Source organism: Cynocephalus volans, chromosome 2 (genome assembly GCF_027409185.1).
Source record: "Cynocephalus volans isolate mCynVol1 chromosome 2, mCynVol1.pri, whole genome shotgun sequence".
In the NCBI taxonomy this organism is placed as follows: Eukaryota; Metazoa; Chordata; class Mammalia; order Dermoptera; family Cynocephalidae; genus Cynocephalus; species Cynocephalus volans.
This window is the reverse complement of record NC_084461.1, coordinates 225,407,384-225,433,548: the sequence shown is the minus strand read 5'-3', so window position 1 is coordinate 225,433,548 and position 26,165 is coordinate 225,407,384. Positions and strand designations below refer to the sequence as shown.

Sequence of the window (26,165 nt, the reverse complement as noted above, 5' to 3'; positions counted from 1 at the left end):
GTCCTTCCAACTCCCCGCCCTTGTAGCCTCACTGCATCTAGCTCCAGGAGACTGCCTTCCGCTCCTCACAGGCTCCTAGCTCTGTCCCCGGGGCACTCGCCATGCTGCTTCCTCTTCCTGGGATGCCTCTTCGGGCTGCTGTGGCTTCACCCTTTGGGGTTCAGTTCAAATGCCACTTCCTCTGGGAAAGAAAAGGCCACCTGAATTAGGGTGCCTCTGTTATATTCTCTTTGCCCACATTATTTAAGTCTGTAGTGCTCATCACAATTCATAAGCATATATTTATTTGGGTATTTAATTGCTTAATGTCTGTCCCTCTCACTACATTGTAAGCTTCATGAGTGCCTGGAATTCTGTGTATTTTGTTGGAACCCTATGTCCTTGTTGCTTAATGCAAAATGGCCTTGTTGCCTCCTACATAGCAGGCACTAAGAAAGTACAGTTGGCCCTCCAAATCCCTGGGTTCCATGTCTGCAGATTCAACCAACTGTGGATCAAAAATATTTAAAAACAAAACAAAACAAAACAATGCAACAATAAAAATTCATACAGCTAAAAAATATAGTATAACAACTATTTACATAGCATTTGCATTGTATTAGATATTATAAGTAATTTAGAGATGACTTAAAGTATGTGGGAGGATGTGTGTAGGTTATATGCAAATACACTATTTTATATAAAGGACTTGAGCAACCACGGATTTTGGTATCTGCGGGGGGTCCTGGAACCAATCCCTGAGGATTCCCAGGGACGACTGTATCTGTTTTTGAATGAATGAGTGAGCACATGAGGAACGGGGAAAGGAATTATTGAGTGCTTCCTTGTGCTCCTCTATGTACACCATATATTTCTATCTGGCATTTCTATGGTATGGGAGGGTGACAGAGGACTCCCTCCTGTGTCCAACCCCCACCTTGAGCACAGTGGTAGCAATTGTTCTAAGTGGATTTTGTGCCCCTCCACCTGACCAACAGACAACCTGAAGAACCACCCTCCCGTGCCTGGCCAAGGCCCCTGCCTGCTTCCTGGCTTCCGCGTCTTGAAGGACTTTCTGGCCCACCACGCTCAGATTGCAGAAGTCCACCTCGTCGTGTCCAGCTTCTTCCTGCAGACGCCGCTCACAGAGCTGACCCACGCGCCCAGGGTAGGTTCCCGGAGCAGCCAGTGTGGAGCAACACTCTCGGTTCTCTGGTTCCCTGAGACTAAGGCAGTTCCCTAGGATGCTCCACACCTCCCCCCTCCACTTCCCCCACCTCGGACGAGTCCTGACCCCCACCTTCCCCGGAGCCTGCAGCCCTCAGCAGGCTCCTCAGATGCCCTCGTGTCTACACCCTTGACAGCCTTGGCCATCTCCCTCCCAGCAAGTCTCTGATTTGGATCAGTTTCATTTTTAAATCTTTCTCCTTTTGGGCGAAGCCAGGGAAATTGCTTTGGAGGGTGGCATTGCCTCAGCACCTGCCCTCTGCCACCTACTTATGCAGGGACCCTTGACATCACCTTTTCCCCACTGTCACTGAGAAAGGGAGGCTTCTCCAGGCTGACCTCGACCTCCTCAGTCCTGCCTGTGACCTCATGCACAGTTACCTTGTCTTCTGCACTGACACTTCCCCCTTTCCTCCTGACTCCTTCCTCATAGGCCGTAAGTGTGTTACACTGTGTTCCACTGAGGACCAGACGCTGCCCCTTGACTCACACTACTGACCTCTGCTGCTCTCCTTATCACTTTCCTGTCCATCCTTGGCCAGATTTCTCTGAAGAGGAGCCCATTCTCCCTGTCCACACCTCTCCCACCTGCACACTCTCAGCCACCTGCGCCAAACCCGTCTTTGCTGGCTTCCATTCCCGCAGGATGAGGTGCAGACTGCACCACTGGCACCGAGATCTCTCCTCTCCGGACGCCTGACTTGTCTGTCTGCCTGCCCCACGTCACCACCCTCGTGCTGTGGCTCTCCCGAATCACCTCTCCAGGAAAACCAGCTCTTCTGCTCCCCAGCCACTGGCTGGACAGACTGTTTTTTCCCACCATCACCTGCATGGTGGGAGTGTTCTCCCTCATTTCTCGGCTCAGATGCCACCTCCTGCTTAGACAGACAGAAGAGCTATTTCCTGCTTTGTGCCTCCGTGCACCTTTCCCTCATACAGCACCAGCACATTCACATGCCTGCCCGCCTCCTTAGACACTGAGCACCTGAGAGCAGACCCCACCTTTTTACTCGCCTTCCTGGAACCTGACAGGTAGTGGACTTGGACATTGTTTCTTGGTCTTGATTGAGTTGAGTTAAACTGAATTGAATTGAAATAGGGGAATAGCTTGGCTTTGTAAAGAAAAGGCTAAAAAATCCATCTCTCTTGCACATCTTATATCTGATATTTATATCTTGATGTACGCTAATAGTGTTGTAGATCACACTTCAAAACACAGTTCTTACTATGCTATGCTAAATTTTTTACTTCTCTGTAAACACATCATAGGAAATAAATATCTGCTGAGTGTCAGGACCCATATAGATGTTTTACATATTTTATTTCACTTGATATTTAAACAATCCCATGGGGTAGATAATATAATTTTAATTTCTCAGAGTAGGAAGCTTAACTCCAAAAGGCTGAATAGTCTACCTGAGCCCAGCTCGGGCCACCCTGATTCTAAACCCCACATTCTCTCCTCTACACTTTGCTTTTTCCTTTGTAGACTTTGAATTCTTCTTAGTTGCCAGTGGGTCTTCAGCACCTTCTTAGAGTTGTGTGTTTCCCGTATGCATTAACCAGGCTAGAATTTCCCATATGGGTTAATCAGCTAGGCTGCTGCTATGCTAGGTTGTTTTTCCCACTGGGGGCCCCTGGGAAAAGTGAGGCGTTGACCACAAAGCCAGTCCCCTTAGTGTGCAGCTGCAGGTCTCCTATGGCCCCTGCCTTCTCTTTCAGGACAGCCTGGATGCCATGCTTCAGTGGCTCCTGCAAAAGCACCACCAGGAAGAAGTCCTCCGGGCTGGGTTGTGCACGGAAGGTGCCCTGCTGCTCCTGGAAATGCTGAAAGCCACCATGAGCCAGGTGAGACCATTCCCCAGACAAGGTTCTGATGGGAAGGTGAGTTTGGAAGTCACCTTGACTTTTTCCAATAGTTTCCTAGTAATGCCAAATTAGCCAGATAACGTAAAAGAGGCAAGGCAGGTTCCTAGGGATGACTTAAGTGCACAACGGAAAACCCAGATGCGCTCTCACCAGGAGACATCAATTTTCTGTTTGGTTAATCATTGGCTTTCTTTGCTGGGATGCTTACCTCCTTCAGTCAAAGGCAACCTTTCTGAGGAGGAAGAGGGGCTTCTCTTCTCAAGATCACATTCACCAAGACAGATGGGCCTCACCCACATGAGGTAGAGACCGTCTTACAGAAGACAATTTGCCATCAATCACAGACATGACATGGAGAGGCTTCCGGAGCTAGGAGCCTTTGATTTGGGCCTTGGAGGCCCGCTGGAGCTGGGGGGTGGAATTATTTCAGACATGGAGGCAAGTGTGAGGAGTGAAGGCCATGTGGCTGTGAGCAGGAGTGATGAATGGTGAGCCAGGTGAGCTGGAGCTTGCCAGAGAGGCTGAAAAATCCTGCCTTCATTCTGTGGACACGGGGCAATTGGAGGCTTGATTGTCTGGGAAACTTAATTGCTTTTGTAACACGGTACATAATTACTTTAACATTTAAACAAAAGAGAAAAGCAAAAGTCACTTGACACACACCCGCGCAGCGATGACCGCTGTGAACTTCAGGGAAATGTCCTTCCAGACGCCTCTTGAAGATTATACCATATCCTTGCAGAGGATGAGGCCACGTAAACTCTTATTGCCTTTCCTTCTCAACATTTTCTGGATTTATTCCCATGTTTCTAAAGTGGAAAAACATGGGAATTATCTATATTTGTAACAGAAATTTATGTTGTTTTGCAGAATGTTTGTTATAAAAAGTCTGTAATGAACACTCCTGAATGAACATCTTTTCTTTCTAGTTCAATGACCTTCTTATAGTAAATTCTGAGATGTGGGATAGCAGGTCAAAGCATACTTCATGCATTTTCTTTTTTACGCACTTCTCAGAAACACTGCAGTAGACATTACACGTACACATCACAGCAGCCAATGCACACCCCAGTATCTTGCATAGTCCTTGGCCCAATCTGCACAGCCTCCACAACAAGGCAGAACTGATGATGGATTCATAGCTGAGCTCTTCTGCATTTGCTGTTACTGAGGTTGAAGCCATTCTTCATATGCTTATTAACTATCTCTATTCATTTCACCGTGAATTGCCTGTTTATATCTTCTTGCCAATTTTTCTGTGTATATGTGTACTATGCTGAGAAAGTACAGATCACACTTTTTGCCCTCTTTTGAAAACTGTAATGTTTTTAAAATTTTATTAATTACTCTCTTAGCATATAATTAGATGACCATATACTTTATTCTTTTACCTGTTACCTATGATGACTTACATCAACAGATTTCTTTGCATTCTTGCAAAGATCTCATTTAGTCACTTTGCTCTTACTTTTTAGCATACTTCTTTATTCTCTCTGTAAATATTTTAATTATGATTTTGCATGCATATTTATAAATGATTAAGGCTGCCATTTTATTTTTGTTTTATCTTTGTCAGGTCTTGATATCAGTATTCTGCTAGTTTTATACAAAAATGACTGTTCTCCTTTGTTTAGACTCAGGAAGAGGTTAAACCCATGATTCTTTTTTATTTAAATTGTTCCTATGAAACTGCCTAAGCCTAATGTTTTTCCATGATTATTGCCTCATTTAGGCTTCTAAATGTCCTTTTGACCCAGTTTAGTTAACTGATATTTAAAAATAATTTCCCATTTGTTCAGTTTGCACGAATGGTCTGTTTGAATTCACTTAGCTTTCTGTGTGATTATTTCCTCATTCTTATTCTTAGTTTTTGTGTTCATATGCTCTCTTTACCCTGCCCCACCTGTCACTTTAGGAGCTGAAAGCTTGCGGATTTATTTAAAGAACCAGCTCTGGGATATATTTATCAGTCTCCTGAGGTTTTTTCCCTGTCAATTTCTAAGATTTTGATATTTGGCATCTTCACTTTCCATTGTTTTTTAGAGTTTCTATGATTGCAGTTTGAAAGACCTCTGATTCATATTTTCAGTGTCCATGAGGTTGAGCTTTTTGTATCTATTTCTAGTTTTGTTTTTCCTTGGTCAGACCATGTGGCCTATACATTTCCCATCTTTGAGAAATTTATTTGTGGTTCCATTGTAAGACAAATGTGCAATTAATTTTTGAGGTGCTTAAAATGATGTATGTTTTCTGCATATAGCATAAAGGAGTTTGTTACCTATCTGATCAGTTAATGCTATTAAAAATAAAGCAAACAGAAGGAATGACAAAAGCATTTAAAACAAAGAAAATATGTAATATGCTCAGAGAAGTAAAAATATAAGACCAAACCTTTACATCGTAATAACAAACACAAAAAGTTTAAACTTGTATGTTAAAGATATGACTTTTAGACTGGTTGAAAAACAAGACCCAGCCTTCTAGGATCTAACCTGTATGTACCATGAGAATAAAGCCACTCAGTGTTTGATTTGGTACAATGAAGATATCTGTCATGAAAGAGAAAAAGACTTAATTGTAGTGGTAACTCTAACATATCTTTCTCAAAAATTTGTTTTATCTTATTTTATTATTTTATTTTACTTTATTTTGCTTGGAACTTTACTTTGTTTGCCCAGTGGTAACCATAGATTAGTTTTCCTGTTCTTGAACTTGATATAAATGGAATCATACAGTATATATTATTTGGCATCTGGCTTCTTTCACTTGTCATTGTGTTTGTGGATTCACTTATGTTGTTCATTTTTTTGTTGTTGAGTAGTATTTTACTGTGATTATTAATCACAATTTATTTACCCATTCTGGGTTATTTCAGTTTGGAAATATTATGAATAAAACTGCTACATACCTTCTTTTAGTGGACATATGTGTTCCTTTCTGTTAAAAATATACCCAGGAGTGAAATTGTGAGTCATAAGCTATGCACATGACTTACTTTAGTAGATAAAACCCAATAGTTCTCCAAAGTAGAAGTACCAGTCTACACTCTTACCAGCTCTTATTCTGGGAGCATTCTAGGTGTTCCATATTTTTGCCAATGTTTTGCATCATTGGGGTTTTTCATTTTTTAATTTTAGCCATTCTATTGCATGCAATAGTCCTTTGGAATAGACAGTATTATCTCCATTGTACAAATGTAGAAACTAAAGCTATGGAGGTTAATTCACCAAGCAAGGTCACAGAGCCATGGCACAGTGGAGACATGTGTGTCCAGCGTTAGTGTTACATTCCAGGTCATGGCCATGCCCAAGAACCTTCAGGGAATCATTGTCACTTGGTGCATCAAATCCAAATTCCTCTTTCAAAAGTCTAAGTCCTTTTTATCTGATTTCATCTTCCAGTTTCTCCTGTATTTACCCTGTGCTAATCACTGTGAAAATAAGCCCAAAGTGCTAAAATATCACATTTAATCCTCACAACAACCTTCTGAAATAGGTCATATTACGATCCTTGTTTTCTAGAGCTGGAACCAAAGGTATAAGGGGGTTGAAGAGCTGGCCCAAAGCTATACTATTAGTAAGTGGCAGGCAGGAATTGACTAACTTCAGAAAAAGCTCCCTGAACTCCTCTGTCTCTCTCTCATACTGTCCTGTAAATCTAACATTGTGCTGCATTTGCAGGTGACTGCAGAAACAGCTTCTTTCTGCCTGCCTGCTTCAGCCCAGACCAAGCCCAGACCGAGCCCTCTTGGGATGCTGGGAATGCAATTCGGGTTATCCCATGTGTATCGCCTTTCTTTCTACAGTAGATCTGAGTTTCGCAGTGTGCGACACAGTCCCGGCACTCAGTAGCTACTTGATAAACAGGACGTTCCAACTCAAGCACTCTAAGCCAAGACTGAACAGCAGGCTGGTGGGGGAAGGAGGAAGCCATGGATGGGAGGGGCTGGCCTCACAAAGGAAGAGCCTGATGTCCGTCTACAGTGTCTGTAGGAGTAGGCTGAGCATCACTCAATCTGTGTGTGGGGTGGCTATGCGGGACATGAGCCCAAGGCTAAGACTGACCAATTTTCAATTCCACGTTATCCATTCAGGACAGCAGGACCTTAGGTTGCTGCTGGGTACATTGGGGCTAGTGTCAGTCTCTGGACAGTGGCTGGACAAAGCTGGTCAAGGGAGTTGGGCTCCAGAGGGTGCTAGAATGCAGACAGGATTCAGGGTAGAGGCTCAGCCATGTGGCCAAGACCGGGTGGGACAGAAGTTATGGTGTGGGGCAGACTGGTGCCCAGGCCTCCTCCAGGTGCTGGGGACCAGCTCAGTGAAACATGAGCTATTCCAAACCCCCAGCTGTCAGGGAGGGGGCTCTTCAAGCCCTGCTGACCTCAGACAAGGTGTGCCCAGTTATTGGCCAGGGCAGAGTCTGTATCTGGGAACAGCCCCACTTGGCTAGAGAAGGCGGGGTTAGCTCTGATGGGTAAGTTTCTTGAGTGCAGGGAGCCATGTCTAATCACATAGAGGTGTATGGGGAAGACAGCCAGACTGTCTAGCCAGATTTCCTGGGTTCAGTTCCTGGCTCTGACTCTTAAATGCTGGACAAGCTACTGAACCTCTTTGGGCCTCTGTTTTCCCACCTGTAAAATAGGGGTAAATATAGAACCTACCTCAGATGGTTGCTGTGAGGTGAGATGAGAAATATGTGTGATGCCCTTAGAATGATGTGTGCATGTGTTAAACCCTTCCCAATTGATGGTCAATACCTGGTGCTGACCTGCAGCCTTAGGTGTCTTGCAATGATGTGTCTTGTTGAAGGTCTCAGAAAGGAGATCTTCTCCCTGGAGTTCAGTTCCTGTGGTTTAGTCGTGCTGCCAGGCACCGCCTCTCATGAATGTGCTCTCAGCCCTGGGCAGGCTCTGAGGACAGCGCCTGGGAACAGACATCCCTGGCCAGCGTGCTGCAGTTCCTGGGCCTCGTGCACCGCACCTACCCCCAGGACCCGGCGTGGTGGGCCCCGGAGTTCCTACAGACCTTGGCCACTGTGACCTTCCCCCTGGGAACTCAAAAGGTAGGACGTGATGCTCACTGCCCTGCCCCAGGGAGAGCAGGTGTCAGCTGCGTCGTTCTTCAAGGGTGAAGGACCAGCCTCCTCCCCACCCCCAACATTAAAATACATTTCAAGGCAACTTGACTGGAACTTTGAATCAACAACTTGGATAATTTCCCTTTTCTTGGTTGAGCTGCAGCTCAAGGTCATTTTCAGCTCTGAGATTCAATTATTTTTTTGAGTTGTTAGGAATTTCTGTAATGAGAAATTGATGGCAGATCAAGCCCAATTCTGTATGGAATACCCGTGCACTGATAACGGGAAACAACAAACCCCGTTCCAAGAAGCCTGTTGTCTGTGCACCAGAGGGGGAGAGGTAGTTCCAGGAGAGCGGCCTACTTGGCCTTTTGTCCTCAGGTTGTCCTGTTTGTGGGACCCTTGGGCCATGACCTGGGTCTTCTTCCAGGCAGTGGGTTTGCAGAGGCCCAGATGAGCCCAGGGTGGGGAGCACAGAAGGATCGACTTGGACCTTGAGGACAAGGTCTTGGGTAATGCATGCCGGGGTTAGAGAAGTGGCTCTGAGAAGACTTGTGAGTTTGAGGCCAAGAGCTAGTCCCAGCAGGGCAAGGGGTGGCCCAGTCAGAGGGACTAAGAGCATTCAGGAGCTGAGAGGACATTAGGAGTTGAGGACTGGTGTGGAAGGCCGGGTATAGAAAGAAGAAGGTCAGAAATCCATGTCCCTCAGGATTGGTGGATCAGGAAGCAGAGACCCAGAGAGAGAGAAGGAGCTGAAGACAGCTGGTCACATGCATAACCGTAGGTACAGGAATGTGTTAGAAGTGTTATAATCTGTGCCAAACACAGTGCCAGGCCTGGAGTGGTTGTTCCATAACCGTGTGTTAAATACCAAATGAATGAATGAGCATGCTCTCTTAGCTAACCTTATCCAAGGTGGCAGCCTTCATCACCTGAGCCCTGGCAACATGTCAGTCCTGAGCCCAGTGCTTTGCATGATCCCAACAGCCACCCAATGAAGGCAGTGTCAGTAAGAGGAAACCGAGATTCGGAGACACCAAGTGGTGCTCACCAGTTTCCTCCTGGCTTGGTGGGGGGTCAGAAGACCCTGCTCACAGAAGGGTCAAGAGAACGAAACATGCCTCACTTGATGTCGTTAACAAATGACAACCTCACCTTCTCACTCCAAGGCCTGCGTCCTTCCCATTACATTCGGTTCAAAATGAAATAAAATGGCCAAATAAAATTTGAGTAGTAAGAGTTAGTAAAAAGATGAAATAGAAAGACTAGAAGATTTGCAAAAAGACAATATGGTTTTAAAATGGTTTGACGGATTGATAGCAACTGAAATGACTTACTAGAAAAGGAAGAGTTAACAAAATGTAATAAAGAGCGAAGGACAGCTCTGCTGTCTGCAGTGGAGGGGGGTGGGGCCCGCACAGGGAGGCCCAGCCGCTGGGCCAGGCAGGCCTGAGCAGGGGCCTCTGTCGGGGCCAGGGCCCTGGAGTCCACAGCCTGACGTTCTCAACCCAGATGCCCACCTCAGCCCCTGTGCCCGAGGGCAAGACCTGCCCTCTGCTGAGTCAGTGTTCTAGCCGAGTGCCCCCCACCAGCAGCCGTGGTGCACGCTCTGACCCAGGGCTCTTCCTCCCCACAGTCAACAGTTCCTGCCCAGGGGAGGGCCAGGCCCAAAGTCACCTCCCTGTGTTGGGGCTCCTGGCTCCAGTTCTGAGGCTCTCCTCATGATCCCTTTGCCCCATTTCAGCTCCGAGTCAGCTCCGCAAGGCCTTTGTTGCACAGAAAATGTGACAGACCCTCTTCAGGCAGAAGGCTGTTGGCCAAAAGCCTTTGATTTGCTGTGAATTTATATGGCATCTTTCCAGTCAAGGCCGCAAGGAGCTAATTAATGCAGTCGCCACCTCCCTAGGTGCCAGTGAATTCGTTTTATGGCTTAATTAAGAATGGCTGCATTAATTTTATGAATGAGCAAAGGGAGGTGCCAACAGATGAGTGCCCATGAGAAGCTCATGGGCGGGAGTCAGCAGTCCCCAGCCGTGTGTCCTTGGGCGCCGCCTGGCCTCCCAGCGTCTGCATGTCCTCCCAGATGTATCTGGGGTGATGGCTCCTGTCTCATTTATCTCCTAACATTTTAATAAATATAAAAGGAGAAAGTGAATGCCAAAGCACTTCAGGGATTTGAGGAGAGGACTCTCTGTGTCCCATGTTTCTCACCTGAGGGTCCCATCTGTCAACATCAGTGGAGCCTGGGCAGGAAGTGGAGGTGAGGTCTCCATGACAAGGTGTGAACCAACTCTCTCTGACCACATACCAGGTGCCAGGCATTGCCACATCCATTATTCTCTCATCTCATTCTTGCACATCCTTTGTGCGAGTGTTTTTATTATCACTATTTAACTGTCAGGGGGCTGTGACTTGGAGGAGTGAAGGACTTGCCCCAACGCATTTGGGGCTCCATTGCTGAGCACTGCAGGCCTCTGACTCTGTGCTCAGCTTCTGTGCACAACCTTGGCCTAGCTCAGGTCGTCAGACCCACAGTGGGCCACGTTATAAGCAACTGGACCCTGGGCAAGTTGCCTATCTCTGTGGAGCTCCAGTTTCCTTACATGTTAATGGTACCAAGATAATCCGCCTGTGTACATGCCAGAAGTGGACGGGAAAGGGCTTGAGGCAGGCAGGCCACACATGTTGAGGTTCTCTTGTCTTTGAGGGGGCTGTGGCTGAACCTGCCCAGAGTGCCAGCAGTCCTGGGGCCGTGGCTGAAGACGACAACACTGGTGAGGGTCTGCAGGCTGCTGCCAAGTCACATCCTGCCCGGAGGCAGCTGAGGGAGTTCACGCAGCTCCTCTTCAGGGAGCTCCTGCTTGGGCCCCCCAGCCCCAAGCAGTGGCAGCCCCTGGAGGTGCTCTTGGAGGTGGGTTGAAAAGGGTGCTGTTGGGCCATGTGCTGTGGAGCCTGGGAGGGGACAGGCACCATGAGGGCCGGGTATGCCCAGGGAGGCCAAGGGCTGGACCTCTAGGGTGAGCTCGCCCAGGCCTGAAGTTGCTAGCTGGCTGGTGGGGAGAGTGTCTCCTGGGACCGCATTTTGTGGAAGTGATTTATTGGCGGGGTTGGGGGGATGCTCTCAGGAGAAGGAGGGAGGGAGCAGAGGAAGATGTGGGGAAAGCTAGCCTAGAGGTGATCTCACCTGGAGTCTGATCCCAAGAGGCTGGTGTGCTGTCTGCCTCGCAGAGGTGGCCTCACCATGAGGCACCTGACAGGTGGCCACGGGCTATAGGCTCCCCCAAGTTGCCTCCTTACTCTGGAGAATGGGCATTGCCTCCCAGGTGAGGCAGCTCGGTCAGCAGAGAGTAGTGTCCCAGAGAAGGGGCAGCTGTGAGCTGGCAGCAGCCCACAGGCGTGGCAGCTGCGGGAACAGGGCATCGGCCAGGCAAGGTGAATGGTGCACTCTGAGGGGACATTTCCTGGCTGTACTTCCAGGCTTGTCCAGACAACGCCACCAGCCAAGAGAAGCGAGACTTCCAGTCTGAGATCCTGCTTTCCGCCATGGAAATATTCCACTTGATGAGTGGGGGCAATGTGCCGATACTCGGAGGTGAGTGGGGTGACCAGGTCTTCCCTGGTCCTGACATGAGGCAGCTGACAGCTGAGTAGGAAAGCCAGCGTGCCCTCCAGCTGCCCACCTAGCCATGGGATGCCACCCTGCACCTGGGCGTCGTCCCTCCACGCATCTGCAAACAGGAGCTCATTGTCCCTGCCCAGTGCTCAGTGAGGGGACGCTTGCTACTTCCCATGACACCCCTGTCATCACTGGCACTGGGAGACAGAAAATTCTTTTGTCCTCTGAGCTCAAGTCTGCTCTCCTGTAGCTTGAGTAGCAATGTGACCTCTTTCCACAAGGGAAGTCAAGATAACTGAATCTAGCATCCCTCTGCTCAGCGTGTCCCTCCTGGCACCTACACTTGGGCACAGGACAGGTGTGCAGCAAATGTTCTTATGTGAACCTGGTTGAAGATGCTGCCATTACCCTCCAGGATTTAAGACTGAGGCTTCATTTGAAGGACTTAGTTCCAGCTCAGCTATAACTTCCCAGCAAGATTAACCAAAAGTCCTTTTTGCGGTTTCTGAGCCACAGGAATTCCTAGGGACATGACTCATCCTCTGGACACTCCCTTGCCCCACAGCTCAAAAACCCTATGCTTGTGGAGTACCTGCAATGAGGGAGAGTAGCAGAGTGGTGAGGAGTGTGGGCGTGGCACTCCCGTTTCTGGTCTTGGCTATGTCACTGGGCGGCTGTGTGACTCTGGGCAGGAGTCTGTGAGCAAGAACGACAATCACGGCTAACTCACAGGAGTAGGGCCAGGTGGGATCATCGCACACAGGTCTGAGCACGGCGCCTGATGTGTGTGCCGTGCAGTCAGCATCACAGCTTTGTCCTCTGCCCTACGCAGCAGCAGCGCCTCGGGTCACCGTGACGCCCTCTTATTTGCCACAAGCATTAAACTCTCCCCCATTCTCATACCAGAAAGCTGCTGGAAGAAATGTTCCCGCTTGCTTGCTTTCTCACTGCTTGCTTTATATCACTGACCAGATTACTCAAGATCGGTTTATTTGTAATAAATGTGTGTTCATTGGGCACCTGCTACATACAAGATGCCATCTTTGGAGCAGTGGGGTACAGAGGCGAATAAGTCGTGGTTGGTCACCACGAGGGCCTTGGGGACCACTGCAGAGAGAAGTCCATTCAGACTCTCCACTTGCTCTTTCTTCTCACCCCACCCCAGGTAGTAAAGAGCCTCCACCAAACACAGAAGCTACTGCTCCTTCGCTCGCGAACATCTCCTACTTCACCCAGAAGCTGGTGGAGAAGCTGTACAGTGGGGTGTTCTCGGCAGACCCCAGGCACATCCTCCTCTTCATCACGGAGCACATCATGGTGGTAAGAGCCACGGCCAGCTGGGGCGGTGACTGACTGCTGCTGACTGCTGGGCATCGCTATCAGGCTCCCAGCCATTGTCCCGCTTGACCCTCCCTGAGATAGAGTCTGAGGTGGGGAAAAGGAGGAGGCCCTTTATGGCCCAGGCGACACTTGGTGGGCGTGGAGTTCCCTGAGGGGCCCTTGCCTCAGGCTACCTGAGACCCATCTCAGGCAAGGGGAGCCTCTGCTCCCTGCACTTGTACCTGAGCCCTGTATCCACGTCCTCCCCTTTGAGTTTTTATTGTGATTGTTCATTATTGTCATGCCTCTTCAACAGAGAAAGTGCTGAAAATCTCTTTGTCTCTGAAAGGCCTATTTCATTTTCTTCCTTAGTATCTACCCCACGTGTCATATTTGTGCCTTTCTGAAATGAAGGCAGGGGTGTATTTTTACCTGGTCATTTTTCTTGCCCATGCTCTCTCTCTCCAGATAAATAGATCAACATACATATACATTCATGCAAACACATGCCTATCGGTCCACTTTCAAATGTAGGGGTGTGTGTGTATGTACATGTGCACACACGGAAGATTATACAGTCTCAAAATTCTAGAGTTGAAAGGGGCCCTTTTAAGATCATCAGTCCCCGTTACATGCTGAGACCTTTCCTGACAAGCCTTGCGTGCCATTTGCCTGACCTCTCCGTGTGATAAGGAGCTCACTCCGGCACAAGCAGTGCCACTGGAAGGTGTGTGTGATAGTTGGCAAGCACTTTCTCTTTACATGCTGGAATCTGCCTCCAGCAACTCCTACCAGCAGCCCTGGCCATGCCCTCTGCAGCAGAACCCAAGAGAACCATTCTCTCTTCTCTTCACACCTCATAGTGGGTATGAAATTGGCTCCCCCAACACCCTTCTGTCTTCAGAGTCACCCGCACCCCAACCCTGGGCCTTGGCACAGTTCCTGGGGCGATCATCAGTCTGCGTGATACCCAGGTCCAGACAAGCCGGAATGAATGTATTCAGAGGCTTCTTCAGGACTAAGTTTGAGGAGGGAGAAACATCCCTTGTCAGCTCTGAGAGGACTGAGATCAGATTCCTGGGAGGTTGCGTTGAGAATGAAAAGCCGCTGAGCTCCCTATGGTCAGAGCAGATACTCGGAGCTACTACCACAGAGCGTGTGCCTCCGGGGCTGTGTGCCTTTAGGGGAGCCAGGCCTGAGGGCTGCTGGCTGTCCACACATCCTTCTCCTTCTCTCCTGTTTGCTGTCTGTGGCTCCCTCAAGTCTTAACCTCAGTTCGAGAGGGGAGACCCATCTGCGAGCTTCAGAGGATAATGATGGGTTTCAGTGAAACTTAACTTCATTAGTAGAAACGCTTTGCATTTCCCATGGAATTCTAAGGGAGCAATCTGTAACTAACAAATGACCTTCCTAATGGCCTGCCAAACTTTGCACAAAGATTTTGTTCTATGGATTCTTTGCACTGAAGCCAAACAGATAGGCATCAGTACAGAGCAGGACCTTCTGCCTCCCTTTCTAGGTTTCTCATGAACTAAAATCCCACCGGACCCTGTCTCCTTCAGATGACATGGTGGTTAGAGCATGGCTCAAGTGTCCAGTGTGGGTTTGACCCTTGCCAACCACCTGACCCCTCTGACCCTCAGCCTCTTATCCCTAAAGTGGGGTAACCTTAGTGTCCGCTTCACAGTGTTGTTATGACATCTAAATGAGGCAATATATGTGAATCTATGCAAATATATGCAAAAGTGCTTAGCATAAAACCTGGAATATTGAAAGCACTTTATACATGATAACTTTTATTAACAATGGTGTATCTATTTTTTAAATTAGCTATTACTAGCAGAATGTTCTCATACACTGAATGTCAACCATGTCACCAGTATTTCAGAAACCTCTGGTTACCAAATCGATTTTTCATGATATGACTGTGGCGAACTTTGGACTTTTTTTTTTTTACCCAAGTTTTTACCCAAATTCTGAATTGCCTTTACTGATCACTTACTTAAATAAAATGCTCAAAGGTAAAGGAAACTAGTCCTATTTGAATTTCAGGTCACATCACTTTTTATTGTGTCATTTTTATGGTAAACTGGGTCAGTCTCTGAAATTGCAAAGTGTTCACAAGTGTGTGTGCGTTTTATTTTTATGACATAGGTCATCGAGAACACCTCTTCTCAAAGGGACACTGCCATCAGCACTTTATACAGCAGTTTAAATAAAGTCATACTTTATTGCCTCTCCAAGCCTCAGCAGTCCCTCTTCGAATGCCTCAGCCTTCTCAGCATCCTGGGCTTTCTGCAGGAACACTGGGACATCATCTTTGCCACCTACAATTCCAACGTCAGCTTCCTCCTGTGTCTCATGCATTGTCTTTTGCTGCTCAATGCAAGAAGGTAAGAGCTGCCTCCTGCTTCCTTGCCTGCCTGTGCTTGTGCTCAATGCAGAACAGAAAGATTTAGAGGGTTGACCGATTAAAGTCGATATAAGTGATATCCTTTTGCTTATCTGATCTTCCAAATTATGTGCAATGTTTGATGATATGGTAAGTCACCCACAAACTTGTCCATGTGACTGAGCAGCTGGAATCATCATAAAATAATAACTTACCTCATTTCCACAGTGCTAAGGTTATAAGATACTTCATTGATTTAACTTTTGAGACAGAAAATGCCAACATTAAATGCACACATCGATTTTATGATGCAGCCAGACTTCAGAAACATTAACATTTGATAAAGGCAATCTTAGAATGGGAAAAACATAACACATTGTATCATGCAAGGCAGGAATAATTTTGCTTGCAGAAAAAAATATGCACATCCAATATATGATATGAAATGACATCCATAAACACACTTGCCTAAGGAACACTAATAAAAAGCTATTAAATTAAGCCTATTTAAATCTTTTTTTTGAGGTTCCAAGTTTAAAAATGTTTGATTTCTCTGTGTGTGTGCACTTTCTGTCTCTCTCTGTGTGGCAGTATGCATATGTCACATGTCACCAGCACCTCAGCCTCATACTGCTCATGGATATTGTCTTATTGACAGAGCCACATTGAGTGTGGAGGGAAAGAGGACTGTTGGGTATCACCCTTCGAACTTGTCCTTCTTTTCAATCTCATTTATCCCAGTACAAAGTGTAAGTCTGATCACTTGGAAAAAATAATTTCTCAAATCCCGTAGACTATTGAACTTTATAAAACATTAGGGCTGACTTGTCTTTGAATTCTGAGAAGTACTGGTGACTCCTCCTAGTCCAGAGGGGGTGCTTGTCTCCATTTTCAGTATATGGTTAAATTTTGGAAGTGTCTTTTTTTCTTCTGTGTTTCAAGAATTAGTCTCTGTCCACACTGAAAGCATACAAAGAAGAGCAGAATGACAATTGATTTGTATGCTTGAAATGACACCCCCTCACATACCTCTTTTTAGCAAGTGGCCTCCCAAATCCAAAGGTGACTTTATTCTGGAAATTTCAAGAATAGACATTCTCGTGTGTTGGTACTCTTTCCTTTCTGTGTTTGCCATTCTCGGTTCAATCCGTAAACACTACAGAGTGTCTATTCTGCTTGTGAGGCTGAGCGGGCACATGGACATTACCATGCCTGGGACCCCCGAGGCATACAATTCACAGGGAACCTCATATATCAACCATTATGCCTCCACTTAGAACTGGCTACATTATATGTGGGGCCCACAGCAAAATTAAAATGTGGGGCCCATGTACAAAAGTTACCAAGAATTTCAGATGATGGCAACAGAGCCCAAACGTAGGCCCTTCTGAGTGTAGGTCCCTGTGCAACTGTATGGATCACATGCCTGTGATGCCAGCTGGGATCCATTCAAGGTGGGAGAAAATCGGTGCCAAACAAAGGCTGAGCTCAATGCTTTGGGAATGCACAAAAATAAATGACCAGTTCTGATGGCAGAGACGCAGGAGAGGGCTCAGGGGCCCTGCTGGGAGCACAGATAGGATTTTGCAAGGTAGGACTTCCCATAAAGAAAAGGTGTTTTTCCTGCTATGCAGAATGCCCCTGTATAATATTGGCCATGGGAGTTGTTATAAAGTGTTTGCTTCAACTTGATTAAACAAACTTCCATATTGACGTGTACTGAGTTGGAGGATGATTATTGGTAATAAAGAACAGTGGAATGGTTGCAAAGAAACTGGAGTTTATAGTGAAACATCTCTTGTCTACTAGTTATCCAGAAGGATTTGGATTGGAACCCAAGCCTAAAATGACTCCTTATCATCAAGTCTTCCTTTCCCCAAATGAAGAAGTGAAAGAAAAAACAGGGGAAGATTTCCTGAGTTTGAGTGATGGTACATTTTACTTGTCATTTATTTTGGGCGGGGGGGGGTGGCGGATAATGGTAGATGGATAGTAGTATTTGCTAGAGTTGCATCCTTCTGTTTATTTTGCCCAAGATAAGAAATTGAATACTATTAAGGAATTTTTCAAAGCCAGAAAGGACCTAGGAAATCCCATAGTAATTTAGTAATGCAGCAAAGTAACCTGGTAGAAAGAACACTGGAATGATCTTTGTGTATTAGAAATGGAATGGAAAGGAATGAGTGGACTGATGGATGGAGGAAGAGAAAGTCTTGTGGGACTTGGTTAGACTAGGAGCTGGGTATATATACTGAAATCCCCGAGCACCTTACTTAAGTTAAGACTGGCATGCATCTCACCTAACTTTGTTCTCCAGCAAATGGGAAGGGAGTAAATAAATGCATTACTTTCTAATGACTTTCGGCTTAATAGAGTTTATTCTTGGATTTACTAATCTCATATCAAGTTAAAGGAACTGGCAACTGGTAAATATGTCTGCAGAAGCGAGTTCCATGTGTGTAAGAGTTGCACTCCCTCTTGATCTAGGAGTGAAAGCTTCAGTAGACCTTCTGCCACTTATCTTATGATATCTTGTGATACAGGACTATAGGCACAAGGGCCTCTGTATTCTGGTCAGATAGGTGCCCAAAGCCAGTGCTCAAAAACCTTGTGACTTTAAAGTTTATGCTGACACAATGTTGATTACAGCATAAATGTGCAAACTTTGGAACTTGGCTGGTAGAGCTGGACTGGGCAGTGTCCAGCCCACTAGGGTGAAAAATTAAACTCCAGAGGCTGGGACTAGAGGGGGGACCCAGTGGTCCAAGATCAGAGGAAATGTAGACATGGTTTAAGGGATTATAGATGTGTGGTACAGCAGGCAGAGTTGGCTTTATAGATCTGTCTATATCCAAGCAAATCCAGGGCACTGATATGGGTGGATGTGAGAAGCATGATCCAGTGCTAGGAAAGGGGACTGGCTTGAGTCCTCAGCCACAGGGCACAGTCTTGAGCTTGGTGTCTATTCCCTCAAGAGACCAACATGTAAGGGAAGATTGAAAAGAACTGTTTGAGGGGAGTTATTTGGCTACCTAGAGCTCACACAAGGCACCTCTCTGCTATCCAACAGAAGAGGGTGGGGGAAGGAGCCTCCCTGAGCCCACCACTCACATTTCCTAGTGGCAAGCAGTGAGAGTGAGGAAAGGCCAGGTTGCACAGATGTTGGGGGCATTTTGGTCAGTCCAGTGGCTCTACATACTGACTGCTTCTGGCTGGAGTTTGCAAAGCTGGAGTGATGTTGGAGATGTTAAGTGAGAAGGATACGGGTAACAACACTCTTGAGATGCCATTCCCAGCCCTCTCTGGGAGAAGCCATGAGGTCATCCTGATTGTGCCACGTGCTTTCTCTGCCAGTCCAGCACAACATCCAGAAGACGGTACGGACTCTCTGGCAGCAGCTTGTGGCACAGAGGCGGCAGGCACTGGAAGATGCCTTCAAGATCGATCTCTCTGTGAAACCTGGAGAGAGTGAAGTGAAGATTGAAGAGGTCACCCCCCTCTGGGAAGAGACGATGCTCAAGGCATGGCAGCACTACTTAGGTATCTGTTCACTTGGCTCCAGGAAATGGGAGCTTCTGGGTCTCATAGAGCCTCAGGGACCTAGATCCTTTTCCACCCAGACCCTCTGTCTCATCCCTTTGGTGTTGGGATTTACATCACTGAAGCCTCCTGTACCTTTCCTCATGAGGAATGAGCGTTGCACTGCATCTTGGGTTAAAGGAAAGCCAGAAGTGCCAACCAAGCACGCAGATTCCAGTACTCTCTGAGAGGGAGGGGACACTGTGTTAGGGTTCTGGCATGGTCTTGGGAGCTTGGGATTCTGGGTCCCATGCTGATATTTACCTACCAGCTTTGAAACCTTGAACCGAGTCATACAGTGACCTTGAGCCTCATGTTTCTTATGTCCTGTCACTTTATGAAGTGAAAGTCTTCATCCCATAAAAATGTCCCCTGCATCCTATCAGTGACTCAACATTTTCACTCTCATATCAGTCGATACAGCTATAGGAATGAGGTTTTAGTTTTGTTTCTAAGGAGGTCATTGCTATCAAATTATGGCTTATATCCTTGTTTCAAGTCTTTTAGCATCACAAAATTCACAGTGATTCAGGAGATAGCTACATCCATGTATATTGTCCCAGTCTGTCCATTGCTACAGAAACTTTATCAAACTGGCTTTCCAAATTAGTCCTGACAAGTATGTTTGTGTATCCCTGTCTTCATCCATTTGGGCTGCTGTAACAAAATACCACAGACTAGGTAATTTACAAATAATAGAAATTTATTTGCTCACAGTTCTGGAGGCTGGGAAGTCTAAGATCAAGAAGCCAGCAGATTCCGTGTCTGGTGAGGCTTCTGTCTGCTTCCAAGGTGGTACCTTGTTGCTGCACCGTCTGGAGGGATGAACGCTGCTGCATCCTCACATGGCAACAGGGACAAAAGTGCAAAAAGGGCCTGATCCATTTCCCTTCAGCCTTTTATAATCCATTCCCGAGTGCCTGCCTCTTAATGACTCTTCATACCAGCATAATGGGGATTAACATTCAACATGGATTTTGGAACAAACACACTTTCAGAACGTAGCAATACCTACATACATACATGCACAACTTCAAGTGAAAATGTCAGATTCCATTTCAGGGAAAAGTGCAATAAAATAGAATGTGTCCACCATATGCGTAAGTGGAATAAAATGGTAAGAAGGACCCTAAAGCTCACCAATGGCTCTCTTTTGGACAACTACCACGTACTGAACACTTTCCACATTCCAGGTCCTTTGAACACATAATCCTATTTAATCTTCATGACACCCTGATAAGTTTATGTTTAGATATTATTGTCCCCATCTTACAGAATAAGAAAACTAAGGCTCAGCAACTTTAACTTGTCCAGTGTCTCACTATGAGGCAACAAGTCATGGGGCTAGGAGTCTGAGCCAGGTCTGGTGACCTCAAAGTCCTTACTATGCTTCTCAGCTGAGGGAGCATCAGAAGAAGGTGTGATAAGTTTGCAGGTAGGGCGTCTCCCTTGTTGGAGGCAGACACCCCTGGCTGATGCTATTGGCCAGCCCTCTGAAAGCCAAGCCAGCGGTAGAGAGGGTGCACGCTGTCACTTCATCTCTGACATTCTTTGCTTCTCTGCCCTCAGCATCTGAGAAGAAGTTGCTCTCCAGTCGCTCGAATGTCACACATCACAGCAAGGTCACATCATGGAGTGGAAGCCTGTCCTCAGCCATAAGGCTGATGCCTGGGCGGCAGGCCAAGGACCCTGAATGCAAGACAGAGGTGAGTCCAACACTTTTCCTTAGAGGAGCATCGGGTATTTTCTCCAAACCCCATGAGTTGTGTCTCCTTTCTGCTGTCTGTTACTGGAAGGATCTAATTCCGTGTTCTTCATCTAAGACTCTAAGGATAAGCATGTGACTTCCCAGGTGAGGCTACTTGTAGAGGAGCCAGGTCTTAGGCTGGCTTTAGCTTGAAGTGAATATGGGCTCCACTTTAGTGCCAGGAGGAGAGTATTCAGAGGGCATGAGCTCACTGATCAGTAGGATCTGGGTGTGTGAGCCCAGTAAAGGGGGACGAAGATGTTGGTTCTGTGTCCAGGAGGCTAAGTGGTGAGCCCTCTTGATTGTGTGCGGCAGAGCTGTAGGGGTTTTCTAAGCCATTTCTCAAAAGCTGCATAATAAATCATCCTAAAACTCAGTAGCACCAACAGTGATTTTTTGTGATCATGGATGCTCTTGTAAGGAATTTGGAGCACAACAGGAGGGTAGGGTATCTCTGCTCCACAATGTCTGGGGCTTCACTGGTTTTGTCTAAGGCTCACAGGTCAGGTGGTTGCTGCTGGCTTTAGTCTATGAGCTTAGCTGGGACTGTTGGCCGGGACACCTACACACAGCCTCCCATGTGAACTGGGCTGCCTTGCAACGTTGTGGCAGGGTGTCAAGGGCTAATGTCAGGAGAGACAGAGAGCAAGTGAGCCAGGCAGAAGCCACATTGTCTTTTATGACCTAGCTTCAGAAGCTGTACAGTGCTACCTCCCTGTCAAGATAGGCACAAAGTTCTGCTCAGGTTCAAGGTGAGGGAAATAGACTCTGCCTCCTGATGGGAGAGTGGTAAGGTTCTGGAAGAACGTGTGGGACTAGAAATGTTGTTGGGGCTCTTTTTGGAAAACACAATCTGTCACATATTCTAATGCTGGTGTCACTGACGTCTTCAGAGGCTGACTGTGGTTGTTGCCGGACATGGCCTTAGGGTCAGGAGACGTGGGCAATTTACCTAAATTCCTTGAGTCTCTACCTCCTTATCTCCACAGTGGGACAAAGAACTGTTGGAAACTGGGAAGGAGCTTCCCAGGGAGGTGGAGTAGCCAACAGACAGGTGTATTACATAATTCCAGCTCTCAGCCCAAGCAACTTTGGAAAATGAGGTGGACCCCATTTCCATCTGCTCATAATCTGCTGTCCACTGTGGGCAGTGACCGATGGGGAGGCACAGTCACCAGATGTGGGGGAGAAGATGGGGCTGCCCGCACCTGCCTAGACAGCTGGGGGAAGGAGACTTTCTTCTTCCCAAGCTTCAGGAATCACAGGCTTCAGGGTGTATGAAGAAAGAGCCCAGGGCCGACCCCGTGGCGCACTGGGGAGAGTGCAGCGCTGGGAGCGCAGTGATGCTCCCGCCGCGGGTTCGAATCCTATATGGGAATGGCCGGTGCGCTCACTAGCTGAGTACCGGTCACGAAAGACAAAAAAAAAAAAAAGAAAAGAAAAAAAAGAAAGAGCCCAGGTACAGAAGGTAAAACCAGAAATGCGCTTCACTGGGTTGGCTGTCACCTAGAGTTGACAACTGAGGACAAAGCTCCTGGATTATTTGCCTGTGTCCTCAGTGCACTGGCTTGTTGAAGACGCTGCTTAATAAGTTTGTTGACAGACTCATTAATTGTATGAATCAGTGAATAATTCTCTCAGATTTTATAACAGCAGCGTCAGGTGTTATTAGCCCTGTTATATAGAAGTGGAAACTGAATCTAAAGAAAAATATAAGGACTTTGCAGCCATTAAGTGGCAGAGTGATAGGATCCCACTTCTGTGTTGCTGAGAGGGACCTTAGGCAATTCATGCAACCTTGCAGAGTCTCCATTCCTGGCCTTACGACTGGAAATCTGCTCTGTTTACACCAGGACACATGGAAGCACTTGGAAACTGCGTGTTATAGAAATAGAAGACTGTTTACTAAATTTCATTATAGCTTACTTTACAAGGTATATAAGGTGTACCATTACACCTTCTCGCACTCTCTGCTAAAGAAAAGACCGTCCCACAGGTGGTATCATGTCCCAAGCCCTGGAATCTGGAGCACCCTCACTTTGTGCAGGTGCCTGCTCCTGACCAATGCCATTTGTGGCAGGAGGAGTCCCAGTTCTTCTTCCTTGGCTTCACCCTGGAGCTTTTACTCCTTGACCAAATTAGCATTGTCCCCAGGAGGTCACACCAGCCTGGCTGGGGAGCTTGGGAAGGGGTGGCCAGAGTGCTGGGCTTGTTCCTTCATTTTATGGAAACCCTTGCAGCCTATCAATACTTCCTCTTGTCAGACCCCTACTCCCCCCAGGGAATTTTCATTGGCATAGCTCAGCTGCTTCTGAATGCTGGGGATATGAGTTGAGCAATAGCTCATGTGCACGAAGCTTGAGTGGATGGTGCTGTTTGGGGCCGTGGAGGTGTACCAAGTGGTTTCTAACAGTTTGCCCTTGGCTCACATTGAGAGGTCTGAGAGGAAGAATATCCAAAATTGGCTCTGTCTTTGGTGAAGGCAGGCTGCTAAAGATGTTTTCTTCTAGATTAGTTGTGGTGTTATTCATTCATTCATTCATTCATTCACATTCACTCAACAAATATTTGTTGAGTGCTTACTCTGTATCCTGCTCTAAGCACTGAGGTTACAGCAGAGAACCTAACCGACATATTCTCTGCTTTCATGAAGCTGCATTGTAGGGAGCAAACTCAGGTGATAAATAGAGAAATAAATTTGTAAATGTTGGGGGTGCTGATTGCAATGAGGAAAAATTGAGCAGGGTGGGGAGGAGACAGTGGTGAGGAAGGGGCTGGGCTTTTTAGGTGGAGGAGGTAAGAGAAGCATCTCTGGCAAGGGGGCATTGAAGCAAAGGCGAGAATTTAGGAAGAACAGGAGCCTTGTGATGCTCCAGGAAAGAGTGGTCAGGCAGAAAGGACCATCAGGCAAAGGTGCTGAGGGGGGCACATGCTGGGGTGTTCCAGGGCAGCAGAAGCCCGTGTGGCTAGAACGAGGTGGAGCCTGGAGCCACCCCAGCTTCTGGACAGCCATGGGGACATCTCCGTCAGCTTTTAGCACCAGGAAGAACTGTACTTAAAACATCCAAGAGCAGCAGAGATTTTGCAAGTGATCATGTTTTTCTCTCTGATCTTGCACTTGGAAACTCAGAGAGATATGGTGTTTAGTCCATTTCTATTGCTTATAACAAAATACTTGAAACTGGGTGATTTTGAAAGAAAACAAAATTTATTGCCTACAGTTTCAGAGGCTAGGAAGTCCAAAGTCCAGGGAACACATCTGGTGAAGGCTTTCTTTGGTGTTGACTTCGGTGACCGCAGAGTATCACATTGCAAAAATGGTGGAACAGAGAGAGAAAGAGAGAGGGGGGCCAACCTTCTCACTCATTCTCCTTTTAAAGTCCTCCAAACCATGTCATGCCCACCACTTTTAATCCATTCACTACAGCAATGTCCTACAATGTAATCAATCACCTCTTCAAGTCCCTACCTTTCAATTACCAGAGTAGGATTTCCCACCCTCAGCAGTTAGAGTGGGGATTAAGTTTGCGGGGGACATTCAACCCAAGGCATATGGTAAGCGTGGTCCAGCTTTTGTAACTGCACACAGCTAGTGGGATAAATTTCTGTAAAACACACACACTCACAACCACACAAACACACACACGCATGCACGTGCATCTCTTTTTCCCTGGCTTCTTCCTCCCCTTTGACCTCACTTTACCTTCAATCTGATTTATTTATCCTTTCTTTCAGCTTAAAACATCTTGCGGATTTTTAAAGATAAAATATTTTTGGAACAGATGGGACTGTTTTAATTTAAAAAATGAAGTGCATCTTGCTGAGCCGTGTCCTATAGCAATAAGTCAGTGTGGGCTGGGCGCAGTGCCTGCTGCACAAGCTCTCAAAGAATGCACATGGGAGTGCACAGGACAGGGGAGTAGAAAGCTCCCCCTCCTCTTGCTGAGATAAAGCTCACCAGCCTTGAGATCCCGCATCCATCACTCATCTCCAAGAGATGCCTTTGTCCCTAACAGAAGGCACAACTTCTCAGGTACATACGTACACTGTGATGTCATATGATAAGAGCATCAACTATTTGCCCCGGGGTCTGTTTAATTATTTTTAAAAATTAATTTTGATTATTACAGCTGATTACACCTCAGTGAGCAATGTAATTGATATTTTCTAATGTATCCCAAGGAACATTTTGTACAACACGCTTTTTGTTGTTGAAGGTTAAAGACTCCTTTATTGGTTTTTCCCTAAATATGCCCACATCATTAGTCCCTCCAGTGAGAAGGTCGCCATCTGGAAAAAGCAGCATGGAGACATTATTCAGGCACAAGTGCATGAAATTGGTGTTTCTACATCTTCTGTCTCTTCTGGAAAGAAGAGGCTTGTAATTAAAGGAGTTGGTGTTGGAGGAAACATTATTCATTTGGTGTTATTCCTTATCATGTCAGCGGCTGACAGCTCTATAGCACTGATAAATTGTTCCTTGGGGTGAGACATATGAGGTAGGACTCACAATTCCTCTCATCTATGTTCATTTTCAGTAGAAAAGGTTTTCTCCTTGGCAGGTGAGCTGAACTTTGAGGCAAGGCTGATTTGATAGATGTTATTTCTTCTCCCGCCGACAACATCACAATCCCTTCTGTGAGCAATCGTGAAGTCACCATCTCTAGCATGGGGAAAGCCAGTTGTACAAGGGTTGGGAATTTGGGCTCCTTTGAGGCCACCGAAGGCCAGCTCAAGGTGTTCTGGAAGCCTCTTCATCATGTGCCCTGTGTGTTTGGAGGAATCCAGAGTGCAGACTCTGGCCAGCTGTTCCTTTTCATAGCAGTGAACTTGGCTTTGCTTGCCTGCTCAATTTCAGACTTTCTTGTTTAAAAACAAGTTGAAAAGACATCACCAACCAATGTTGGTTTCTTAGTTTTGACAGAAGCTCCAAGGCAATGTACAACATTAAATTAACATTACGGAAAACCAGGTGAGAGGTAGACGGGAACTCTCCACTATCTTTATAACTTTTCTGCGAATCTATAATCATTGCAAAATATAAAGGGTGTTATCATCTGTTTTTGTTTTTGTTTTTTAAGGAAAGCATTAACAAAGAGAAGAAGGGCACAGGGGAGCTGGGGGCCTGGTAGGAGGGGCCGTGGAGGAGGCGGCGCCTAGAGCTGAGCCTGGGGGAGGTGAGTGGGTTCGAAGCCTGTGTAGAGCAGGGCCCTTGGGCAGGGAGAAGGCTGGGGCACTGCAGCTGGGCACCAAGGCCAGGTCAGTGGGGGCCAAAGGCTGTGTCAGATGTTTGCACTTACCCGTAAGTGGGGGTTAAACAGGGGAGTGGCACGCTTCTGTTCCTACAGGTTAGATTACAG

General features: G+C 46.8%; 1 protein-coding gene across 1 annotated transcript in view; it reads left to right on the top strand.

The window, feature by feature from the left end:
* Window positions 1-26,165, top strand: part of WDFY4 (WDFY family member 4) — a 265,260-nt gene that overhangs the window by 102,487 nt on the left and 136,608 nt on the right. Inside the window, exons 29-38 of the mRNA XM_063086948.1 lie at window positions 978-1,147; window positions 2,929-3,054; window positions 7,972-8,136; window positions 10,859-11,062; window positions 11,629-11,743; window positions 12,933-13,087; window positions 15,242-15,480; window positions 17,289-17,410; window positions 18,834-19,019; window positions 20,628-20,764. Of these exons, the coding sequence (XP_062943018.1) occupies window positions 978-1,147; window positions 2,929-3,054; window positions 7,972-8,136; window positions 10,859-11,062; window positions 11,629-11,743; window positions 12,933-13,087; window positions 15,242-15,480; window positions 17,289-17,410; window positions 18,834-19,019; window positions 20,628-20,764 (1,619 nt within the window). The remainder of the gene's footprint in view (window positions 1-977; window positions 1,148-2,928; window positions 3,055-7,971; window positions 8,137-10,858; window positions 11,063-11,628; window positions 11,744-12,932; window positions 13,088-15,241; window positions 15,481-17,288; window positions 17,411-18,833; window positions 19,020-20,627; window positions 20,765-26,165) is intronic.